Source organism: Triticum dicoccoides, chromosome 2A (assembly GCF_002162155.2).
Source record: "Triticum dicoccoides isolate Atlit2015 ecotype Zavitan chromosome 2A, WEW_v2.0, whole genome shotgun sequence".
Lineage (NCBI taxonomy): Eukaryota > Viridiplantae > Streptophyta > Magnoliopsida > Poales > Poaceae > Triticum > Triticum dicoccoides.
The window spans coordinates 399,201,742-399,226,687 of NC_041382.1; the positions used below are offsets into that span (position 1 = coordinate 399,201,742).

The 24,946-nt window shown below is 46.8% G+C and overlaps 1 protein-coding gene across 5 annotated transcripts in view; it reads left to right on the forward strand.

Moving 5' to 3' along the window:
• LOC119354688 (tRNA (guanine-N(7)-)-methyltransferase-like) overlaps positions 1 to 13,805 on the forward strand; it is a 28,978-nt gene extending 15,173 nt beyond the window's left edge. For 3 of the 5 annotated variants that reach the window (XR_005171179.1, XR_005171180.1, XR_005171181.1), the window contains 2 exons: positions 8,228 to 8,318; positions 9,339 to 10,142. Coding sequence is in view for 2 of the 5 variants with exons in the window: in XM_037621432.1 (XP_037477329.1) it covers positions 10,731 to 10,776; positions 10,896 to 10,971; positions 11,491 to 11,567; positions 11,636 to 11,685; positions 12,619 to 12,703; positions 12,987 to 13,085; positions 13,260 to 13,514 (688 nt within the window). In the remaining 3 variants the exon portion in view is untranslated. Of the gene's footprint in view, positions 1 to 8,227; positions 8,319 to 9,338; positions 10,143 to 10,730; positions 10,777 to 10,895; positions 10,972 to 11,490; positions 11,568 to 11,635; positions 11,686 to 12,618; positions 12,704 to 12,986; positions 13,086 to 13,259 lie in introns of those variants that run through there. The other 2 variants (XM_037621432.1, XM_037621433.1) reach the window with 1 other exon arrangement.
• The last annotated feature ends 11,141 nt before the right edge of the window (positions 13,806 to 24,946 follow it).

Consider the following 24,946-nt stretch of genomic DNA (forward strand, 5'->3'; position numbering starts at 1 on the left):
AGCAAGAAGAATACAAAGTTCAGTTTACAAAATTCAGAAATGTTGTGACATGTTCGGACTGAATTAGTAATCCAGAAATGTTCAGTGTAAAAAATCAGAATGTTTTACACATAAAACTGTCTCCTAGATTTTGGACTCATGATGTTTTTGAAAAGGACATGAGTACTTTGGCAGGCTTAGCTACTGGAGTTGCCACTGTAACCTGTAGATGCCATGCTCAATTTTTGGGTAAAGCTTCTGGAGTTGCCACTGTAACCTTTAGAAGAATCTTCTGAATTTTGACAAGTTCTTACTGTAGTTAAGAGTATATACACAAATGGACAAATGGTGTATACACAAGCTTCTGGAGTAATTGTTTGCAATTGGACAAATGGTGTATAACAATGATCATCATCTCTAGTAATATTTGTACTGCTTGTGCTTCTAGAAGAAGAAGAAGAAGAAGAAGAAGATCTAGCTAATTCCAACTTAGTTCAAATAAACCTTGTTTAATTCAAATAATTCCAACTTAATTCAAATAAACCTAGCTAATTCAAGTAATTCCAACTTAATTCAAATAATTCCAACTTAATGCAAATAATTCCAATAAATCCAAATAATTTTGTAGATGACATACACATGACACAAGACATACACAAGACATACACATATACACAAGACATACACATGACACATGACATACACAAGACATACACATGACATACTCCTATCCTTTCTTTTCCTATTCCTTTTCTCTTTCCTTGTCCCTTTCTTTTTCCTTTCCCTATCTACTCATTTCCTTGTTCTATAATGGCCTTGGTGTCAGTAATTAGCTCCGGACTGCAGTATACACCGGTTATTTCCTCTCCAGCATTCTGTAGACGTTCCTTATGCAGATGCGGCATCTTGTAGTTGTTTCCTCCTTGATCTTTCATCACTTCCACCATGACTGCTTGCAACGTCATAAAGCTTTTGAACAGCTTATGGGGATCGTAGTTCTCAAACTCCTCCTCTACACCCTGTACCAGTTCCTGTATATTCATAGGCGCTCTGCAGTCAGTTAGGGATTTGAGGGAGCAGTGGAAACAAAGATCTAGAACATTGAGCTCAGGGCTGTTTGGTGGTTGTTGCAATAATCGAATATCGAGATCTGTCTGTGCCACGGCTTCTAGAAAACCAGCATCATTAGGGAGGACATGCGGTGTTGCATTATCTTGTTGAATAAAGATCGTTGTGTCCTCATCACCGTCAGGCCATTTGTCTTGAATGGCAGGGATTACTTTATTGATCAGGTAATCTCTGCACACAGGTCTAGTAACTTTGACCGGCTTCAACTCTATTGTCCCCCTATCTCTGTTCTGGCTTGTTCGTTGTGCCTCGGTCTCTACCACGAACGGCCAAATGCCAAGTTTTCCATCAAATGTCATCTCCCCATCTTCATTGTAGCGAGGTTTGGCCACAGCTGTTAGAAACATTACCTTCCCAATGCTATGAGTATTGTGCACAGTTCGATTTGGTTCTTCCTCTCCAGGCAGTACGTAGTAGCTACTCTTCACTCGAGTCATGTCATACCACTTCTCATCGATGTGGACCATATTTGTCATTGGCTTGAAACTGGGCCAAGGACTTGATATCCATCTTTCATCCATCATGGATAGGCAGAACTTTAGTCTCGCTATCTTGTTATGTGGCTTGAGGGTGGTTTGATGGTGCTTGTGATGCGTTTCAGCTCTTGCAATTGGAATCTGTCATGTAGGGTTGATCGGGGCACACCTAAACACCTTGCTAGAGAACGGATTGTTCTTCTTTTGTTCAAAGGGATTGTGGCTGTTCTCGACAGATCTAGTTCTTTTCTCTTCCTACCACTTTTGTTCTTCTTGGTTGAAACATCAACTTCTTGGCCTGCTTCAAGTTGTCGTTTGGCTAGATTCCATATTCTTGTAACTGTTCGCAGGTGAACGTTCAGCATAGTCGCGATTGTTAGACCTTTCAGCCTGAGCATTGATAGTTGTGGATGACACTAGGAGAGTTGGGACAATTTTCGTTGGTTTATTTCTCACACAATGCCATACCAACCCGAGGGGTTGGGGATACATATTTATAGGCTGCTAGCCAGCCAAGGCATATGCTAAGATGCTGCCAAGATGCCAGTCTAAGATGCTAGTCTAAGATGCTAGTCTAAGATGCTAACTGACAGTCCTTGATGGTCAAGAACAGAACTCTATCCTAACAGCCAGTCCTTGATGGTCCAGGACTTTATCCTCCTAACTGCCACAAGGACCATGTGCTGCAGCCCCACAAGGACCCTAGTACACAGACTTATCCATCATTCTCCCCCTAAGTCTTGTACGTCGTCTTGTGGGAGAGTTGAATCATCCCAATCCTGGAGCAAAGTTCGAGGAACTTGACCCTCCCAAGGGGCTTGGTGAGCAGGTCTGCGAGCTGATCCTTGGTGTTGATGTAGCTCGCCTCGATGCTCCCTTCTTCCACATAGCTGCGGATGAAGTGATACCTCAGTCGGATGTGCTTGCTCCGTTCGTGGAACACGGGGTTCTTTGCCAGGGCCAGGGCGGACTTGCTGTCCACCAGGAGCTGCACCGTTCTGGTGTCTTGAACGAGAAGATCACCAAGCAGTCGAGCAAGCCAGAGCGACTGAGTACAGGCGGTGGAGGCCGCTATGTACTCAGCCTCACAGCTGGACAGGGCCACCACCTGCTGCTTGACTGATTGCCAGCTCACGAGACACTTGCCGAGGAAGAGGAGGATCCCGCTCGTGCTCTTGCTGGTGTCGATGTCGCCGGCGTGGTCGCTGTCGCTGTACCCGACGAAGTGTGCCGCCCCAGGGCACCTAGGGTAATGGAGGCCGTGGTCGAGGGTCCCTGCTATGTAGCGGACGATCCTCTTCACTGCCTGCTGGTGTTCCGACGTTGGTCGCTCCATGAACCGACTGACGTAGCCGAGAATGCCAAGTCCGGCCGTGTGTGAGTGAGGTAGCGAAGGCTCCCCACAAGGCGTCGGTACTGCGTAGCATCCACTTCCTCCGTCGTGCTGTCGCGACTTAGTTTCAGCCTCTCCTCCATCGGAGTGAGAGCTGGATGGCAGTCGGTGAGCCCAGCTAGCTCAACGATGCGCTTGGCGTAGGCGGACTGTCGAAGCGCGATCCCGGAGTGGTCCTGGTGCACCTCAATCCCTAGATAGAAGGAGAGGAGCCCCAGGTCACTCATCTGGAACGTGGCCTTCATGTCTTCCTTGAACGCCGCCACCTCTGCATCTTTGGTGCCGGTGATCACCAGGTCGTCAACGTAGATGCCCACCAGCAGGGCATTTCCTCCACTCCCCCGTCGGTAGACGGCAGCCTCATGCGGGCTCTGCTCGAAACCCATCTTCTTCAGCGTGGAGTCCAGCTTGGCGTTCCACGCCCTGGGTGCCTGCCGCAGGCCATAGAGAGCCTTGCGCAGGCGGAGCACCTTGCCCTCCTGGCCGGGAATCGTAAACCCCGGTGGCTGATGCACGTAGACTTCCTCCTTCAAGTCGCCATTGAGGAATGCCGACTTAACGTCCATGTGGTGGACACGCCAGCCCTCCTGGGCAGCCAGCGCAAGGAGAAGTCGCACGGACTCCATCCGTGCCACGGGAGCGAAAGCGTCGTCAAAGTTGACTCCTTCCTGCTGCAAGAAGCCTCGGGCCACCAAACGAGCCTTGTGCTTGATGATGGCGCCGGCTCCATCCCTCTTCAGCTTGAACACCCACTTAAGGGTGATTGCGCGGTGACCTCGAGGGAGATCAGCAAGCTCCCAGGTGCGGTTTTGCTCGACCGCATCCATCTCCAACTTCATCGCGGCGCGCCATGCCGCGTCTCTCTCGGCCTCTGCAAAGGACCGTGGTTCGCCGTCTTCACACACGAGCTGTAGCTGCGCCTCCAGGTCACGTGGCACCAGTCCTGGCACCGGCTGGTCGCCGAGCACATTATCCATCGTACGGTACCGCAGCGGTTCGCCTCCATACCATGTGTCGACCCGCTCCTCGTCGTGAGTGAGCAGGGAAGCGAACTTCATCGGGTTGTGCTCTGCGTGAGCTGGTGCTGATGAAGACGAGCCCGGAGTGGCGACCGCCGGGGCTGGAGTATGCGGCGTCGCCGGTTGTGGTGTCGTCGGTGTAGCAGGCGCCGGAGTCAATGTAGTTTTGGGGGCCGGGGTAGACGTGCCCGGTGAAGAGGAGCTGCTTGCTCCCCCAGCTTCCTTGAAGTGAGCGTACTCGACAATGAAGTCGTCATACGTCGGCGTCGAGCCGTCGTCCACCGCCTTGTCCCATTGCCACCCTCGCCCTTCGTTGAACACGACGTCTCGCGCTGTGCGCACACGTTGTGTCTTTGGGTCGAGGATGCGGTAGGCCTTTGAGCCCTCCGCGTAGCCGATGAAGACTCCCGGAGTGCTCTTGTCGTCGAGCTTGCCGATGTGGCCGAGCTCCTTGGCGAACGCAAGGCAGCCAAAGACCCGCAAATGAGAGACTGCCGGCTTCCGCCCATGCCAGGCCTCGTACGGAGTTCTGCCGTCGAGTGCCTTAGTAGGAGAGCGGTTGAGGATGTAGACGGCCGTTAGCACCGCCTCTCCCCAGAAGACAGCCGGCATCCCTCTCTGCTTGAGGAGAGCCCGAGCCATCCCCACAACCGTCTGGTTGCGCCGCTCGACGACGCCGTTTTGCTGCGGGCTGTACGGTGCGGAGTAGTGGCGCTGGATGCCCTCATCGGCGCAGTACGACGCGAATTCAGCCGCCGTGAACTCGCCGCCGTTGTCAGTGCGCAACACGCGCAATTTGCGGCCGCTCTCCGCCTCCACACCAACCTGCGCGCGCCTGATGGCGTCCGCCGCTTCTCCCTTACTGCCGAGGATCATCACCCACATGTAGCGGGAGAGATCGTCGACGAGCAGCAGGAAGTAGCGTCGACCTCCTGGTGTGGCTGGCGTCACCGGGCCGCACAGGTCTCCGTGCACGAGCTCCAGCTTCTCCTTAGCCCGAAAACTCGCCTGTTGGGGAAAGGGGAGTCGTCTCTGCTTTGTCAGTACGCAGATGTCGCAGAACTGCTCCACATGGTCGAGGCATGGCAGGCCTCGCACCATCTCCTTGGCACTTAGACGCTTCAGGGCCTCAAAGTGAAGGTGCCCAAAGCGCTCATGCCACTGCCACGCCTCGTCGTCTCGACGGACAGCGAGACAGACCGGTTGTGCCACCTGCACATCAAGGACGTAGAGTCGATTTTCACCTCTGGGCACCTTGGCGAGAAGGCGACGCTGGCGATCCCAGATGCGTAGGACCCCATGCTCAATCAGCACGCGTGAGCCGTTCTCATCCAGCTGTCCCAAGCTGATGATGGAATTCCTTAGCGCGGGGATGTAGTAGACACCGGTGAGTAGCCGGTGCTCTCCCATCTTGGTGGTGAAGATGACGGAGCCGACGCCCTTTATCTCCACGGCGGAGGCATCCCCGAACTTGACGGAGCCTCGCGCATCGGAGTCGAGCTCGGCGAAGAATTCCCTTCGACCGGTCATGTGGTGGGTGGCGCCGGTGTCGAGGCACCACCCCGTAGCCTTGTCCTTCCCGGAGCCATCGCCGAGAAGAGCATGTGCTTTTGGCTCATCGAGGTGGATGAAAGCCTTTGCGACTGGAGTCGCCGAGGGTAGCTCAATGCTTGCATGCGCCATGAACAGAGCCGTCTCCTCCTCCTTCGCCTGTGCGACGTGAGCCTGGCCTTGTCATGGTTGTCGACACTCATTGGCCCAATGGCCAAACCGGCCACAGTTGTGGCAACTGTTGTCTTGTGCCGGCCTGGGCTTGCCAGCGGCGCCGTCCTTGGCGCCTCCGCGGGCGTCACCTTCGGCACGTCCTTGTGCCCTGCCCGGGGGGCCTCTTCGCGCCTTACGCTGCTTGCCACGCTTGCGGCCGCCCGTCGAGGAGGAAGGCTCCCCCTTCTTCTTGTCACCAAGGCTGGGATCCCACTGCTCCCGAGTTAGGAGCAGCTTCCCGCCGGTGGTGACGGGCCCCGAGGGGGGCTGTGGCTCGTCGGTGTCGACGACCTTGAGTCGACCTATCGCCTCCTCGATCGTCATCGTGGAGAGGTCCAGCAACGACTCGATCGAGCGAGCCATCTGCTTGTACTTCTCGGGAATGCACTGAAAAAGCTTCTCGACAGCTCTCTCCTCGGTGTAGGTGGCATCGCCAAACTTCACCATCTTCTGCAGCAGAGTGTTGAGACGGAGAGCAAAGTCATCAACGTCCTCACCTGGCTTGAAGCCCAGGTTCTCCCACTCCTTACGAAGTGCCTGCAGGGTGGACTTGCGAGCACGGTCGCTGCCGATGCGTGCTGCGGCGATGGCGTCCCAAGCCTCCTTGGCAGTCCGCTTGTTGGAAAGCGAGAACTGCATCTCGGGCGGGACTGCGGCGATGAGGGCGTCCAGCGCCCGTCGATCCTCTAGGTGGTCGACGTTGCTGTCCTGGACTGCCTCCCACATGCGCCGCACCTGGAGCCTGACCTTCATGATCCCGGCCCACTCGACGTAGTTGGTTTTAGTGAGGGTAGGCCACCCAACACTGGAACCAACATCCCTGACCACAGTCCGGACCTCGTAGAGGCCGCGGTCCTGGTCGTTGGAGCCGCCGTCGCGGTGCGCGCCTCCACCTGGAGCGCGGGCGTGCTCGGCTGCCCACTGTGCCGTCCGCTCCTGCGCCACTTTGGCGCGATCTGCGTCGGCGCCGTCGTCCGCAGGCGCGGAGCTGCTGGAGCTGCCGGGGCTGCCGCGGAGTGCCTTGGCATCCGCCGTAGCCTCACGGGCTGCTTCTGCTGCTGCTGCTGCTTCTACCTCCGCCCTGGCTGCTTCTACCTCCGCTCTAGCTGCTGCCAGCTCCGCTGCAGCCAGCCTCGACACTCTTGCCGCCGCAGCAGCCGCTGCTACAGCCGCTCGCTCACGCTCCTCTGCCACGGCGCGCTCGGCCTCTTGCCGGCGCCGCATGCTCGAGGTAGCCGTGTGCTGAGAGCGACCTGCAGACATGGCTCGCTGCAGGGGGGCTGTTGCGTGAAGAGGAGGCTGATGAAGACGAGCTGCTGCTCGACAGTCCGGAGGGAGGAAGGTAACCAGAGGCAGACGGAGCAGCTGCTGCTACCGACTTGGGCTGCTCACAGGAAATGCTCAGGGTGCAGGTTAACGAGGCTCTGATACCACTTGTTAGACCTTTCAGCCTGAGCATTGATAGTTGTGGATGACACTAGGAGAGTTGGGACAATTTTCGTTGGTTTATTTCTCACACAATGCCATACCAACCCGAGGGGTTGGGGATACATATTTATAGGCTGCTAGCCAGCCAAGGCATATGCTAAGATGCTGCCAAGATGCCAGTCTAAGATGCTAGTCTAAGATGCTAGTCTAAGATGCTAACTGACAGTCCTTGATGGTCAAGAACAGAACTCTATCCTAACAGCCAGTCCTTGATGGTCCAGGACTTTATCCTCCTAACTGCCACAAGGACCATGTGCTGCAGCCCCACAAGGACCCTAGTACACAGACTTATCCATCAGCGATGAGCACCTTGTCATACACGTGAACCTGTCCATCTCTAAGCTCGATTACTCGCAGAGCAAAGTAAACACCATGTCTGTCCTTGTCTGTCAAGTCCTTCCCTCTTGGATTGCCATGTGCATCAGCTTCTTGCACTTCTGCATCTTCTTGTGCATCTTGAGCTTCTTGCACTTCTGCATCTTCTTGTGCATATTGAGCTTCTTCCTCTTCAGGAAACCAATTCAATTCAATGTCTTCATCCTCATCTTCCGGCATCAAGTTCAAATCAATAGCATCACCCTGCTGAGCTTGTTCTTCTTCTTGAGCTTCGTCCTCATCTTCCGGCATCAAATTCAAATCCATAGCGTCACCCTGCTGAGCTTGTTCTTCTTCTTGAGCTTCGTCCTCATCTTCCGGCATCAAATTCAAATCCATAGCGTCACCCTGCTGAGCTTGTTCTTCTTCTTGAGCTTCGTCCTCCTCTTCCGGCATCAAATTCAAATTCATAGTTGTGTGCTCCTGTCTGATCTCATAACAAGAGTATACAAAAGATGAATGGTGAGCATATAGTCATAACAAGAAAACCATGAAGAATCCTAGACAAAAAGCAAAGAAACCAAGAAAGGAAAAGTAGATATTAAAAGTACTCCTTGTTCATAAGCAACTACAGGTCCTACTACATCTCTCTCTTTTTTTTGCAGGGACCAGGGCCAGGAATTAAAAAGCAAACAAAAGCAGGGGCCAGGAGTACATCTCAACTTTTACTGTATTTCTTGTTGACAACTAGTGCAGGTACACATTCTGAATATTGAAATTATCTTTTGTTAGTTACTAGGATAGTGGTTCATTCTGCTTGTCTGATCTGTGGAGGAGACCAAGGGCATCAACCTCCCCAACTTGAATTTGTAGATGCTCAATTTAGATGTTTTTGTCCTAACAAACAAGTAAACTACTGTAACTCTAGTGTTGTTGTGGTAAACTACTGTAGTTGATATGTATCTTCATGCTGCTGTTGTTCCAACCATAAGGAGTGGATCATCCCGTGTAAACTACTGTACTGATAGTTTGCATTATCTTCTCTGCTAATAAAACACAAAACAGTTCATTGTCTTCCATGGCAGGATGCCAGCTTTGTACCAAGTGCTTCGCAATGATAAATTAGCAAAAACAGGATGACACTATTATTATTGGACCATTATCTGCCTGGGAACTTAATTTTTAAACTCATCTGCATAATCTTTAGCTCACCATGACACTACTATTATTGGACAATTTTTACACTCATCTCTACCTGGAGAACAAATTCCTTAGTGCAAGTTATTGATTGAATTTACACTCATCTGCAGATTGTGTAGAAAAATTGACTGTATTTTGATGACTGAATTTAAAATCACTACTTGGAGTACACACTGACTGAATTTAACACTGCAATTGATTATCCTGTGATCCATGGACACTGCAATTGTGCATTATCCTGGATACAGAACATGGATCTCTGAATAATTCAAATACTCTGAATAATTCAACAATTGACAGGCATAACATTTTTTCCTTCTCCCATTTTAGACCATAACAGCAACAATCTGGTCCAGTTGCTCTTGATGATGCATTTAGTTAACTTGTAATTTTGCCAAAATCTGGACCAGTTGCTCTTGATGCATTCAGTTAAATTGATGCTATCAGTCCAGAGAACATGTTCCGTTTTCTTAATAGCAGATCAATTTTCTTCAGAGAACATGATCAGTTTTCTTAAAAGCAGATCAATTTTCTTCAGTGAACATGATGAATAGTGTTTGAAATTGCAATGTGCAGAAATTGGAGCACCACGAGCAAGCAGGCAGAGGAGCAGATTTACAGAGGGGTGCTTCTTCTCACCAGCAGCAACACGAGCAGGGGAGCTACGGGCGGAGGAGCAGCAACTTGCACAGGAGCAGGCCCGCTGGGAGCTTGAGGACGAGCTTCAGGTCGAGGCCCGCCGGGAGCTCCAGCTCCAGGCGCTCGAGACGCAGGCGCGCGCAGGTCCTGGACGGCGGGAAGGGATAGCGGCGGCGCAGGCCCTGGGCGGCGGGAGGGGATAGCGGCGGTGCAGCCCTGGGCTGGCGGGAGGGGTCACCGCTGGAGGGGATAGCGGCGGTGCAGTGCCCTTCAGTCATGGAGCCGCCGCCCATCAAGGTGGTCGCCGCCGCCCATCGAGGTGGTCTCCGCGGAGGAGTAGGTGGCCGGCGGGTGGCGCAACTCGTCTCCGTGCGGGCGGCACAGGTGGGCAGGGGTGGCGCAGGTTGGCCGTCGTCGCGCGCTGGTCCCTGCGGGTGCCGACGGTGGCTGGGGCGACCACGGTGCGCGCAGATGATGGCGGAAGGAGGAAGAAGAAGAGGGGGCTGATTAGCACGAGATTTAAAATCCTAAGGACTTTTTTGCAAAATTGTAAATGAACTACACCCTGGACAACTTTTTCCGGACGGAGGGAGTATTCTTTACTTAGGGGCAGCTGTTGTTTAAACTTATATGTTTTTTCTGTAGTGGCCTGCATTCTATATTTGTAAATTTACACCAAGAATATTGTATGTCAAGTAATATCACACGTATGTTATGTTTGCAATGGGTCAGTTAGACTTCGTTCCATTGTACATTATTATAACCCCAACATGATGAATTGTACATCATTACACCCCCAACATGGCGATAAATATATGAGTGCTAACTATAATAAACAAAATCAAAATTTAAGATTACACGTGCATTGCACGTGCCCATTTACTAGTTATAGAAAGGGATTGAAAATCAAAATTCTTTTTACTCCTTAAAAACAAACTTGAACAGCATATATACTCCTTTAAAAAAAACTTGAACAACATATAGTTGTATAAGAAATGATGAATGAATGTAAGAAATAGGGATCTTTGGGGAAAATAATTAACTGGGATATTCCGCTTGAGAATTTTTAGCAGCTCAAGGACGTAACATGGACCTTACTATGTTGTACTACATGCTTATTGCTTCTTAGCACCATTTAACCAGCTCATTGTTGCAACAATTTTAACAAATGTGTCCATAAATATATTTGGTAGCAGAAATAATCATCGCCCATTGATGTATTCTGTTCCTATATGCATCAGATCTGTCAGTGTCACGGGCATTCTCTTCTTATTCTATTTTTGTTGCATTTGAATATTTGATGACATTGACATGCTCCCAAGTTTGCAGGGCAATTTCTATCATTGTTCTTATCGAATGCTTCAGTCAAATGAAGGTCAACATTTCTTAACTACTACCGACAGAATAGATTATTAAACTGGAACACTGTAAATTTCCCTTTCTCTAGTGGCCCTGAATTCTTTTTTTTTCATTCTTTTTTTCTTCTTTCTGCAGAGCTATCCCTATCAGAGTCCATGGGATGACGTCTTCTCAGACACCAAACAGCCACTGCTTGTTGATATAGGAAGTGGTAGGCCTCCCTCCTATAATTTTCAATCTCAAACCATTTTATGTTGCATGATGAGCACAGATGGAGACGACCGACCCTTTTTATATACTTGTGGTTTGTCGCACTAGTATATAGCTCCTAACATCAAAACAGCTTTGTGATAGAAAACCTTAATGTGGCTTCTCTTACTGGTTCCATATGTGGAAGTGTCTAGTACATTGAAGTATTTCAAGCTTTACAGGTCACATACGGCTATTGCTCTTTCTTGTGCATATAGGGCTTTCTTCAGAAGACTCGAATGCTAGTTTCTCTTCTGTAGTCACCACAAAAAATAGTTCATTCAATTTGATTGTTACTAGTTTGCTGTGTGTTTTGTCAAAGTGTATACGTTTGCAAATGCATGCTAGCGTAAATTACCAAGATATACCAAGATATAGAACATTTCTTAATTTCTTCATAGTTTGTCTATTTTCTCAAATTCCGAGACCTTGCATCTCTGGTTCTTGCACCTTTCTCAAGTAAGTATATTTCTTAGTGCAGGAAATGGTTTGCTTCTATTCCAAATGGCTAGAAACTGGGAAGGCTCGAATTTTCTTGGTCTTGAGATCAATGAAAAGGTAAAAACTGCCTGTATCCTGTATTGGATTTAGTGCTTCAACCTTTTTGTAACTTGTTTTAGCTGTAGCTTGTTGTAAGGTGCCTTCAGAATGTAGCATCAGCTGGGAAAAGAAACTTGTAAGCATCCTGTACATCTACTTTAATTAGTAGAACTATTACTTATTCTTTTATTTTGCCTCACCCTTTCTCTGTTCATGCCAGTGATGTCAGTTCCAACAACTAGTTTGCTCATAAAATTACTCTTAACAAAGAACAAAGTTACCTTGTTTCTGTGGTTCTGTCCACCTTGACTTGAAGCATTCTTTTTCTAATGTGGTTATTCTGGATAACTAGTTTGACTAAACTTGTCAATGCATGTAGATTGGACTTGAATGTGTCAATGCATTGATTGGACTTAAATTTGTCGATGCATGTAGATTGGACTTAAATGTGTCAATGCATGGATTGGACTTAAATTTGTCAATGCATGTAGATTGGACTTAAACTTGTCAATGCATGTAGATTGGACTTAAACTTGTCAATGCATGTAGATAGGACTTAAACTGGTCAATGCATGTAGGATGGTGAATTTTTCAAAGTGTCATAATCTGACTGGGAAGCAGAGCAGTTATCTATTCTTATGGAATTAATGACCTATTGGACCTTTTTATTTGATTAGATGACAGTGAAATCGGCTTAACCTAAACAATGTTTCAGAAATCTCATTTTATTCTAGGATCCAAACATACATTCATCGGAGCTAGATTTTTTTATACAAGATGTCTTGCTTTGTCGTATGCCATAACAAAGATCCAGATTTTGTAACAGATGGTGGATTACATAATCCATGTTAAAAATTTCGTGAGAGCTATTGTTAAATTTGAGGAAAATTGTTGCTGTATTGAGTATTCAAGTTCAGATGTCACGCTTAGTAATCAACAAGGGTATGCTTTTGCTTGTCATTTAATAGTCCTTACATGAAAGTTCTAATAACTGTTTCAACCATTCCAACCATTTTATGAATTTATTTTTGTTCATGTAGCTCGTTTTTTTTTCATTTATTTTTGGCAGATATTTTCTATCAACAAAGGCAACTTCCACATTTCGCTTGATAGTTTCAAGTTATCCTAGACAGTTGACACTTGTCGCAATACAGGTATTGTTAACTCTTTAGTGCTTCGTCATACTGTTTTTTTGTGTGTGTGTATATCTCAATGGATGAGGGCAGGCAGTGGCGAAGTCCTCCCCACTTGTACCAAGAGGTCCTGGGTTCGAACCAGCCTCTCTGCATTGCACTTTGCAGGGGCAAGACTAGGTTCCTATAATCCCTTCCCAGACCCCACCTCGTGTGGGAGTTTCTATGCACTCAGTCTGTGTGCATCTCAATGGATGCTACACCACCTAGTGGACAACCTGCCAATTTTGGCCTCTTTTTGCAGTGCCCAAATACTGACTTCAACAAAGAGCAAAACAGGTGGAGAATGGTACGAAGAATGCTTGTCGAAGCTGTTGCCGATCTTCTTCATGTCAATGAAAAGGTATGCTGTGGTCCCCTCTTCCCCATTTCAGATGTTGAGCATGCACACGTGTTAGTGTGATTATAGCCTCAAGCTTAGTCAGATGGTGAGCATTTCGTTGTAGCTTGGGGAGGAAAAGTAAAAATGAAAAAAAAAATCTGTTACTGAAGCATAAATTTGCACTTGGTGTTGCAGATCTATTTACAATCTGACGTGGAGTCGGTCCTGCTCGGAATGAAAGAGCAGTTCATCTCGCACGGGAAGGGACAGCTTGAGGTGGACAGCGACGACAGCGGCAATGGCCGGATGGAGAACCCGTTTGGCGTGGTGTCCGACTGGGAACGCCATGTGCCCATGTCTTGGCTGGCGGAGCTCCAATGTACAGAACGATGCTACGAAAAGTGTGAAGCTGAAAGGTCCAAGTTGAGATTTTGGACTGCTCTCGTGTAAAGAAATCCAAATTCCAATCTTCACAAAGTTCACATCCTGAGAGTGAACTCGTGATTCTTCCTTTAACCACTACTATTCCAAGAAATCCTATACTTCATATACGTATTAATTGGAACTGTAAAAATCACATATTTGCAGTTGTCAATTCAGATCTAAACATCACAGCGCTCCAAATATACATTCAACATACATTCATCAGATCAATTTTCCTAGTAATGTGTTGATCACCTTCTTGGAGTTGTGTTGCGTATTATGTACAAGGTACTCTTGGTCCTTTTTAGTGTGCATATAAGTTTTATCCGAAGTCAAAGTATCTCTATTTTGACCAAACTTGTGAAAAAAGTATTAACATTCACAATGCCAAATCAATATTGTTAGATTCATCATGAAATGTAGTTTCATGGTATATATATATTCGGTGTGGTAGATCTCAATATTTTTTAATATAAATTTGGTCAAGCCTTGCAAAGTTTGACTTTTACAAATCTAATATGTGGAGTAAAAAAGACCGGAGGGAGTAGGCTAAGTTGGTCCTTGAGTTGCTTGAGTTGTGTTGTGTTTACAGTAGTCGTGTCTTAATAAAACACTTCTATCCTAGGCCTCTTATATAAGTGGAGGGTAGACAAGCGATGTAATCTATATGCAACATAATAGCACGGGCCACAGACACATGGGGGAGTTGGAGGTATGTGCCGGCGGCTGGGTATGGTATTGTAGCGGTGGCATGGGGAGGAGCGCCAATAGTCTGGCCCTAAGAATGTAGTCATACCGATGAACCTCGTTAATCAATCTTAATGTCGTGCTTTTGTGATAGCTTGGTTCTTGATAGATCAAGTGTGATTAATTCTAACTAGTGGTATCATGAGCTAGGTTATTTGGAGGTTAAAGATCGATTTCAGAGGAGCAAAAGATAGCAATAGAATTCCGCCGAAGCAATTGGGCAAGTTCGTCGCTGATGTTGCAGATCAGTGGATGTTGGTCCTTGAAATCTTTGTGGAGCAGTCGAGAGGCAGTGGCATATGAAAAGTAAAATTCAGTGGTTCTGTGATGTACTAACAGATCTTGAGTCGCTCATTATTGTTTGAAGATTAGTGCAACACTGTGCAGTATTGGCTCCTTGCAGCCCATGGCCGGAGGTCCATCCCGCCAGGGGAAGGCCGAGGCAGCAAGGCACATGGTCTGCTGGAAGCCTAGAGCATATACTTTGTATAGTAGAAACTCAAATCGACAAAGTTAGGGTTGAAAGTTTAGCTACTTCAATTGGGCATAATAATGGTTATGCTGTAAGCAGCGTTGGTAGAAGTGGAGGCGTCAGATTGTTTTGGAATAATACAATAAATATTGATATTTCTGGGTATTCGGATTATCATGTGGATTGTGAGGTGAGGGACCCGGGTTTTGACCCGTGGAGGCTAACATTGGTGTATGGTGAGGCTCAAACGCACTTGAGACATCACACTTGGGAAACAATGAAAACATAGCAAGTTTGAGCTCTCTCTCCTGGCTTTGCATAGGAGATTTCAATGAAGTTCTACGTCCAGAGGAACATGAGGGGGTTGGTGAGAGGAGTAATGCTCAGATCCAAGGCTCTAGAGACATGGTTGATACTTGCATGCTTATGGACATTGGATACAAGGGAAGATTCTGGGCTTTTGAGAAGAAGGTGACGGGGGGCTCTTATACCAGAGTAAGATTAGATCGGGCTCTCGGAATGGTGCTCTCTATTCCCACTTGCATGTGCTAACCACCTAACTACAGTAACCACGGATCATGGCCCGATCCAGTTGGAGCTCAATTCGGCTGTGCAACGGTGCCAGGTGCGAGAAAAGATTTTTCGCTATGAGGTTGCATGGGAGACTCATGAGGACCTGAAAGGCACAATTGCTGCTTCTTGGGCGCCATCGTTGGAAGGGGAAAGAGTGGATGATCTAAAGTTTAAGCTAGCTGACTTGTCAAGTAACCTGAGAAGATGGGACAGAAGGACTTTCGGGTGTACGCCGTGAGATAAAGGAGTTAAAACAGAAACTTGAAGAGTTACATAATGCACAGGGTCGCCCTGGCCCTAGTCACGAAGAGAATAAGGTGAATGAGAAGTTGGTCGAACTATACCACAAAGAGGAATTGATGTGGAGACAGCGATCAAGGATAGAATGGCTGACGGCGGGAGACAGAACACAATTTTTTTTCATATGAGAGCGAGCATGAGGAGAAAAAAGAACATGATAAAAGCGCTGATGAATTCATTAGGGGTCCAGGTGGATGACCCGGAGGAACTAAAGGAGATGATCACAAATTTTTACAGGAATCTGTACACCACCGAGGGGGTGACAGACATGGAGGCGGTCCTCTGCCATGTTCCAAGGAAGGTTACCCCGGAGATGAATGATACTCTCTGTGCAGATTATTCGGAAGAGGAAGTCAAATCCGCTCTTTTTCAGATGTTTCCCACAAAGTCTCCGGGTCCGGATGGTTTTCCAGCCCATTTTTATCAACGTCACTGGGATGTGTGTGGGGCAGAAGTTACAAAGGCTATTCTCCAGATAGTAAGAGGTGAGGAAGATGCAGAGTGTATTAATGACACCTTTTTGGTCCTTATTCCAAAGGTAATGAGGCCAACCTTGCTTACTCAGTTCAGACCTATAAGTTTGTGCAACGTATTGTATAAAATTGCTTCGAAGGTGATTGCAAACAGGTTGAAGCAAATTTTGCCAGACATCATCTCAGAGGAACAGTCTGCCTTTGTTCCTGGCAGACTCATAACTGATAATATAATCACAACATATGAATGTTTGCATTTTATGAAGGGAAGTAAGTCCAAGAAAAACAACCATTGTGCACTCAAGCTGGATATGATGAAAGCCTATGATAGGCTTGAATGGGATTATCTCCAAGCAATGATGGAGAGACTCGGTTTTGCCCAGCAGTGGATAAATGTGGTAATGAACATGATCAAGTCAGTATCTTTTTCGGTTCTATTTAACAGAGAAAAGTTGGAGGAGTTTAAACCTAGCAGAGGTATTCGGTAGGGAGATCCTATTTTCCCTTATCTCTTTTTGATAGCAGCGGAGGGCCTTTCGTGCTACTGAAATCAGTTCCTCAGTCGTCAGCATTTTCAGGAGTCCAGGTGGCCCCGACAACTCCGGTTGTCAACCACTTGCTCTTCGCTAATGATAGCCTATTGCTGTTCAAGGCGAGTACAGAAGGGGCAGTTGTGGTATCAAACTTGCTGGACACATACTGCAATGCATCGGGGCAACGAGTGAATAATGAGAAGTCATCAATTTTCTTTAGTATAGGATGTCCACGGGTGATAAGGGATGGGATTAAAAACACTTTGCAAGTCCATGACGAGCAGCTAAGTGATCGGTATCTAGGGATGCCAACGGATGCCGGGCAGGCAAAAAATGGTACTTTTAAGTACCTAAAGGACAGGGTGTGGGAGAAGATCAAGGGATGGTTGGAGAAATTACTGTCATATGCAGGAAAGGAGGTCTTAATCAAGGCAGTGGCCAGGTTATACCCGTATATTCTATGTCGTGTTTCAGGCTTCCTAGGGGCATTTGTGGAAGTATTGCATCCTGATCAGGCAGTTCTGGTGGGGAAGTAAGAGAGGGAAGAGAAAACCATGCTGGATATCATGGGATATATGCACTAAACCAAAGTATTTGAGAGGCCTTGGCTTTCGAGATATTGATCTCCTTAACCTCTCATTACTGGCTAGACAAGCATGGCGCGTAATACAAACTCCTTCTACTTTAAGCGCTAGGATATTGCAAGCTAAGTATTTCCCTGCTACGCCTTTTCTTGAAGCCGATCTAGGAGGCCGGCCTTCGCAGATCTGTAGGTCTATTCTAGAGGGTAGAGGAGCCCTAGAACATGGCTTGATTCGGAGAATTGGTACGGGAGAGGATACTAGAATCTGGGACTAGAACTGGCTCCCCCGCTCGGGCCTCATGAGACCAATGGCATGTCTGGTGGCGGATAGACCAGCACGCGTTGCCGAACTAATTGACCCAAGCTCGGCTAAGTGGATGTAGGCAAGGTACGTGCGATCTTTTTGCCGGTGGATGCTAATGTGATACTAAAAATCCCGCTGTGTACCAGAAGGGTTGACGATTTTTGGGCATGGGGAGAAGATGAAAGGGGTGTTTTTTCAGTAAGGTCAGTATATAAATTTTTGTTGAAAATGAAACTGCAAGGGGAAGCATTACTGCAGCTGCTCGGAGGACACTCAAACGAGGCAAAAGAGGAATCAGCTTGGACTTCCCTGTGGCACATTAAGGTCCCGTCGAAAATCAAGGTATTTCTATGGAGGCTATGTCATGAATCAATCCCAACAGCGGGGGTGTTGCACCACTGGAATATGTCAACTATGAGTGTGTGCGCTTTTTGTTCTGCGAAAGATGACTGGAAGCATGCACTCATAGACTGTGTGATGGCTAGGAGTGTTTGGTCACTTTGTTCAGAGGAGACAGTGGAGACAATGTGCTTGGCAATCTTTCCCTAGATGCGAAAAATTGGATTTTCACAATGCATGACTCGCTGCCACAGGCGGAATTTACACGGATGGTGGTGACCCTTTGGGCAGTTTGGGGAGCAAGAAGGAGAGCTATACACGAAGAGATTTTTGATAGTCCTTTTAATACTAACTCTTTTATAACCTCTTATTTGAGGGAATTGGAGATGTTAGATAAAGGAGTCAGAAGAGGACCAAAGCGAGCTAGCATTAGACAGTCCACGTGGTTATCCCCGGCTGAGGGTCATGCAAAGATGAATGTGGACGTGGCAGTGTCCTGCAAGGGGAGTGTGGCGCAGCAGGAGTGGTGTGCCGGGACCATAATGGAAGATTCTTGGGTGATTCGACTCTAAAACTTGAGTTCATCACAGATGCGAGTACACTTGAGGCGATAGCAGTACGGGAAGGCCAAGCTCTGGCTGAGGATTTATATGAAAATTCAATTCAAATTGCAACGGACTGTAAGAGGGTGGTAGAAGATGTCCAGAAGAACTCGGCAGCTGGATATGGAGCTATAGTGCATGAGATAATACTTCGTGCAAACTCTTTTATTTCATGTAAAGTAGTTCATGAGTTTAGGAGCTCGAATTTCGAGGCTCACAATCTCGCTAGAGGGTTTGGCCGTCATGTATGGCTGGGCCAGCCAGGAGACCTTGATTTTCTTCCTGTAAACATTATGGACGATGAATAAAGCATGCGAGGTTGTCTAAAAAAATACAGATTCTAAAGAAGCCATGCACTTACATGAGATTTTTAAGCAGCAAAGCATCACGTGCAGTTGCCCTTTCCTCTCGTTAGGGTTACCTATCCTCTCGGCGACAATCTTTGCCGCGCGTAGAGAACCCCTTCCCCTACCTCTGCTCGTTGAGTCCCCTCCGTCTTTCAACGAGGGTGACGATCTAGTCTCGTTCCCCCGGTTTGGGTGAATGAACTAGAGGCAGCTGGTTGGTTAGGGTTAGGTCATAGCCCGGTAGATCTCTTCTTCTGGCAAGGGAACAAGCAAAATGGCAGCCAAAGCTTCAGGGTCAGGCGATCCGAACGATCTGGAGGCGATGCTGAAGGAATTGAGTCTCTCTGAAGAGGACCTGGATGATGTGGTGGAGGATCAGCAATCCTTGCCGCCGGAAGCGACTCGCTGGATGACGGTGGCTAGGGTGAACACTGAGAAGCAGGCAGGCACAACATCATCACCAACTCAGGACCACTTTGATTTGCAGGATTTTGAAAACGCAGGAATAGGACACGGCAATATTACAAGTTTCAAACTGATATTACAAATGTTAGGAGTAATGTTGCACCTACGAAGAGGGAATTACTAGGAAGTTTACGTAAGAACTTTCGTTACTTTAGGTGGATGCAACATTATTGTACAAACTAAAATCCACCGCCCTGACAAGTCACTAATGGGCAAATAGTTTTTCGAGTCTCTGGCCACTTGATGTTTCAAAAAAAAAATTCAACTTCTGCGGAGACTTTGTCATTTAGGCTTAGACGCTTGCGGTGATCAGCATGCCATTCATTGTTGCGCCAGAGAATGCCAAACCTCATTACCTTGAGCACACTTGCCTCCAGAACAAAGAACCTAGCCAAATTTAATCTCAGATGTGTTGCCTTGGTAGTCGATCAAATCAATTTCTATAAGATGGAGATCAAGGCATTCGATGAGATTGTTATAGTGCAACACATTTTTCACTTTCGGGTCTTTTTTTATCTGCAAAAGAAGAGAACATATTAGAGCAGCTGACTATATAGGATTGCAGTGTCATCAAGAGGTACCGATATCATTCGCTCATACGGTAGGGTTGGCTGGCTAGTGACATTTTTTCACTCTCTCTCTCTTTCCTCTCATTTACCTAGGAGCACGTGAAGAGCTTGGGCATTTGTTGCCTTCCACTATGTTCCCGGTGCCATATTTCTCAAAAGTATGCCACATAATACACATTAATGTCGAATCAAAAGATTTTGGCACCGCTCTAGCGATGTGAGAGAGTTGGCACCGTTGTGCACACAGACCCACATGTATACACAAATCAATCAAACCAACTACACTAGCCTCTCACTCTCCCAAACAAGTGTTTTTTTATTGCCTCAGTCCTCTCCCTCTCCCACGCAAGTGTTTTTTCATTGCGTGAGTTAATTTGGCACCGGAGCAAAGTAGGTGATCCAGATTGGGGTACCAGGTGAGCAATGGAGGGGCATCGATGTCAAATGCATCACAAGTGAATTTGGCACGTGTTTTGGCCTACATAGTGGAGGGCCGTTATAGCCCACTTTTGTACTACCTCATATTTAGTGTAAAATTTTGACCATAGATTTACCTAAGAAAATGCCAATGCATGTCACAAAAAATTATACCATTTGAAATTATGTTAAAATACAAATCCAACAATATAATTTTTAGTGACATGCATTAATATTTTGTCAGTTAAATCTATGGCCAAATTTTGATACTACAAAATAGGAAGAGTAAACCAGGATGGAGGTAGTACTTGCTCTTAGGGTAACCATAGAGTTACTAGTCTAAGTTACTTTCCACTATGACTAGCCTAGGCTACTATAGTAGTACAAAAAAACGATGCAGGTGATCATGTGAGAAAAAATACTAAAAACATTTCTTTCGGTGCAGTGCGTAGATGCAATTTTGAACACTACACTTGTCATCGTAATTTGCAAAAATTACAAAAAAATTGGGTTACGTTGTGATTACCATTTACTAATAGGAAAGAAGTTTCACCTCGATGAGTAGCTTCTCCGTGCACGGAGAGCATGTAAGGAATCCAACAACTTGATCCAGATTGGGGTCGATAGATTTTATTGCCAAGATCTTCACTGTGCGCATAGACTGGGTCAAGCTTATGTGAATCATTTTATGGATGACAGTCGTAAATACATCAAGAAGAAATTTTAAAAATGTGAATTTCAAGAAGACGGAGAAGAAGATGAGTGCTGTACCTGAACAATTACGAATTCAATAAAGAGCTCGGAGAATTTGACAGACAAGTACACCAATGCTGTCAATTTTGGCGCGTCAATGACCCTAATTTTTGTTGGACTTTCTATATCAGATACAAGCAATCTCTCAAGGAAAGGCGCATTCTCAATGACCATAACATGGAACAGCTGGAGTGATCTCTTCCCAATTGATGTCTTATTGCGGGGCCAGCAAGACACATAAATCCATTCGGAGATTCGTCGAGGCGATGTGGAGGCTAATGAAGCCGTGGATCCGCTCAAGACGAAGGTACTCGAGCGCAGTACAACTATAGAGCATGTTCTCCATAGCCTTCTTCTAGATGCCAACGTCAAAGATGTCGAGCTGCTTGAGTTGAGGGAGAAGAAGGGCGGGCACGACATTAATCTGGGGAAGATAGCCGGAGCTGAAGCTAGCGCGGCGCAGTGTTGGCGTGAGGGGGAGCGCGGACGGCGGCAGAGAGCGACATCGTCCAGCTTCAAAGCTAAGCTCCTCGATCTGATCTAGGGCGGGGGATAAGAACCACTCGTCGAACTTGGCTTGGACCTTGCAGTTGGTACTGAACATACGGATGTCAAGGCGTCTGGCTGGCCCAGCGTGTGATGAAAGGATCTTGGAGACTGCGGCCATGCATTTGCAATCCCCGTCGTAGAGGCAGCTGCCGACGATGAGGTTGAGGGGGACGTGGCGCCAGAGGGGGCGCCACCGCCGGGAGAGCAGGGTGGTCCGCATGACAGATTTGGTGGGGAGGAGGCCGATGATGACGAGCAGCATGCCGTCGGGGAGGCTGCTGATGAAGTCCAGGCTCGTCGGATGCGGTTTTGGCTCGAGCCACCTCCGCTTGTTGGCTGCCTCGTCATCCATCTCAGCCGGCGGCGCCGCTGGAACACGTGTGCTGGTGTGTGTTGTGTGCTAGGTGTGTGCGAGTGCGTCCTTCTGTGCATGCCGCCGCGTACAACCCTTTCCCCATATACGAATAAAGGAGACTTCTTTCTGTATAATTGTGCTTATGCAGCTATAAACCCATTTTATGTTTCTGTCATTTTCCCAAATGTTGTGAAGTGTGCGCGAGTGCGTCCTTTAGGCAGAAGAAGTGTGCCATCAATTTACTAGCGTGCGGGGTGCTACCCCGAGTGGTTTCAACTTTGTTTACTTCACCGCGTGTTAGATGGGCCTCTAGTTTACTTATTTTCACCCACTACCACATGGGCTAGCACACGAAGATAGAGAACACGAGCTGACAAGGCAGCATGTGGACTGGTTGACCGGTCATAGTGACTGTATAATCCGTCGGTATAGAGAGTTCAAGTGAGAGGGGAGGCCCGTGATATGTCCATTTTGCATCATGCTTTTATATCAATATTTATTTCATTATGGGCTGTTATTACACATTATATCTCAATACTTATGGCTATTCTCTCTTATTTTACAAGGTTTACCATGAAGAGGGGGAATGCCGGCAGCTGGAATTCTGGCTGGAAAAGGAGCAAATGTTGGAAACCTATTCTGCACAACTCCAAAAGTCCTGAAACTCCACGAAACATCTTTTTGGATTTAATAAGAATTTTTGAGCGAAAGAAATACACCAGGGGGCCCACACCCTGTCCAGGAGAGAGGAGGGCGCGCCCCCCTATAGGGCACGCCCCCTATCTCCTGGGCCCCCTGGTGGGCCTCCGGTGTCCATCTTCTGCTATATCAGAGCTTTTACCCTGGAAAAAAAATCGTGGGCAAGCTTACGGGATGAAACTCCGCCGCCACGAGGCGGAACCTTGGCAGAACCAATCTAGGGCTCCGGCGGAGCTGTTCTGCCGGCGGACCAGAAGAGCAAAGAGTTTCTCCTCAACCTACTGAACCTTATGAAAATATTTACTTTGAGATTCCTTCGGGTATGATAGAAAAACTGCTAGCTAATCCATTTGCAGGAGATGGAACATTGCATCCCGATTTACACCTTATCTTTGTGGATGAAATTTGTGGATTATTTAAGCTTGCATGTATTCCCGATGATGTTGTCAAAGGGAAGGTCTTCCCTTTATCTTTGAAGGGAGATGCATTGACATGGTATAGGCTATGTGATGATACGAGATCTTGGAATTATAAGCGATTGAAGTTGGAATTTCACCAGAAGTTCTATCCTATGCATCTTGTTCATGGTGATCGTAATTACATATATAATTTCTATCCTCGCGAAGGAGAAAGCATCGCTCAAGCTTGGGGGAGGCTTAAGTCAATGTTATATTCATGCCCCAATCATGAGCTCTCTCGGGAAATGATTATTCAGAATTTTTATGCTCGACTTTCTCTTGATAATCGCAACCTGCTCGATACTTCCTGTGCTGGTTCTTATATGCTAAAGACTATTGATTTCAAATGGGACTTATTGGAAAGAATTAAACGTAACTCTGAATATTGGGGTTCCGACGATGGTAAGGAGTCAGGTATGACACCTAAGTTTGATTGTGTTAAATCTTTTATGGATACCGATGCTTTCCGTGGATTTAGCTCTAAGTATGAACTTGACTCTGAGATAGTAGCTTCTTTCTGTGAATCTTTTGCTACTCACGTTGATCTCCCTAAAGAGAAGTGGTTTAAATATAATCCTCCTGTTGAAGTGAAAGTAGTTGCACCTATTACAGTCGAAGAAAAGACTATTACCTATAGTGATCCTATTGTTCCTACTGCTTATGTTGAAAAACCTCCTTTTCCTGTTAGGATAAAGGATCATGCTAAAGCTTCGTCTGTTGTTCGTATGAGTAATACTAGGACTTATACACCTCCTGAGCAAATTAATGTTGAACCTAGTATTGCTATGGTTAAAGATCTCTTGGAGGAGGATTTAGATGGGCATGTTATTTCTTTCTGTGGTGAGACTGCCAATGTTGCTAGACCTGATACTAAGACACGTAGACCTGTCGTAGGCATGCCTGTTATTTCTGTTAAAATAGGAGATCATTGTTATCATGGCTTATGTGATATGTGTGCTAGTGCTAGTGCAATACCTTATACTTTATATCAAGAAATTATGCATGACATTGCACCCATTGAATTAGAAGACATTGATGTTACTATCAAGCTTGCTAATAGGGATACCATTAAACCCTTTGGGATTGTTAGAGATGTTGAAGTTTTGTGCGGGAAGGTTAAATACCCTGCTGATTTTCTTGTTCTTGGTTCCCCACAAGATGATTTTTGTCCCATTATTTTTGGTAGACCCTTCTTGAATACGGCTAGTGCTAAGATTAATTGTGAAAAGAATACTGTCACCGTTGGCATAGATGGTATGTCTCATGAGTTTAATTTTGCTAAGTTTAGTAGACAACCTCGTGATAGGGAACCACCTATCAAGGATGAAATTATTGGTCTTACTTCCATTGCTGTTCCTCCAACTGATCCGTTAGAACAATATTTGCTAGACCATGAAAACGATATGTTTATGAAGGAAAGGGAGGAAATAGATGAAGTGTTCCTTAAACAGGAACCTGTGCTGAAACATAACCTTCCCATTGAAATTCTTGGGGATCCCCCTCCACCCAAGGGTGATCCCGTGTTTGAAAATAAACCATTACCTGATAATCTTAAGTATGCTTATCTTGATGAAAAAGAAATATATCCTGTTATTATTGTTGGGGAACGTGGCATAAAATAAAATTTTTCCTACGTTCACCAAGATCAATCTATGAGTTCATCCAGCAACGAGAGAGGGGAGTGCATCTACATACCCTTGTAGATCACGAGCGGAAGCGTTCAAGAGTACGGGGTTGAGGGAGTCGTACACGTCGTGATCCAAATCACCGGAGATCCTAGCGCCGAACGGACGGCACCTCGGCGTTTAACACACGTACGGTCAGCATGACGTCTCCTCCTTCTTGATCCAGCAAGGGGGAAGGAGAGGTTGATGAAGATCCAGCAGCACGACGGCGTGGTGGTGGATGCAGCAGGGATCCG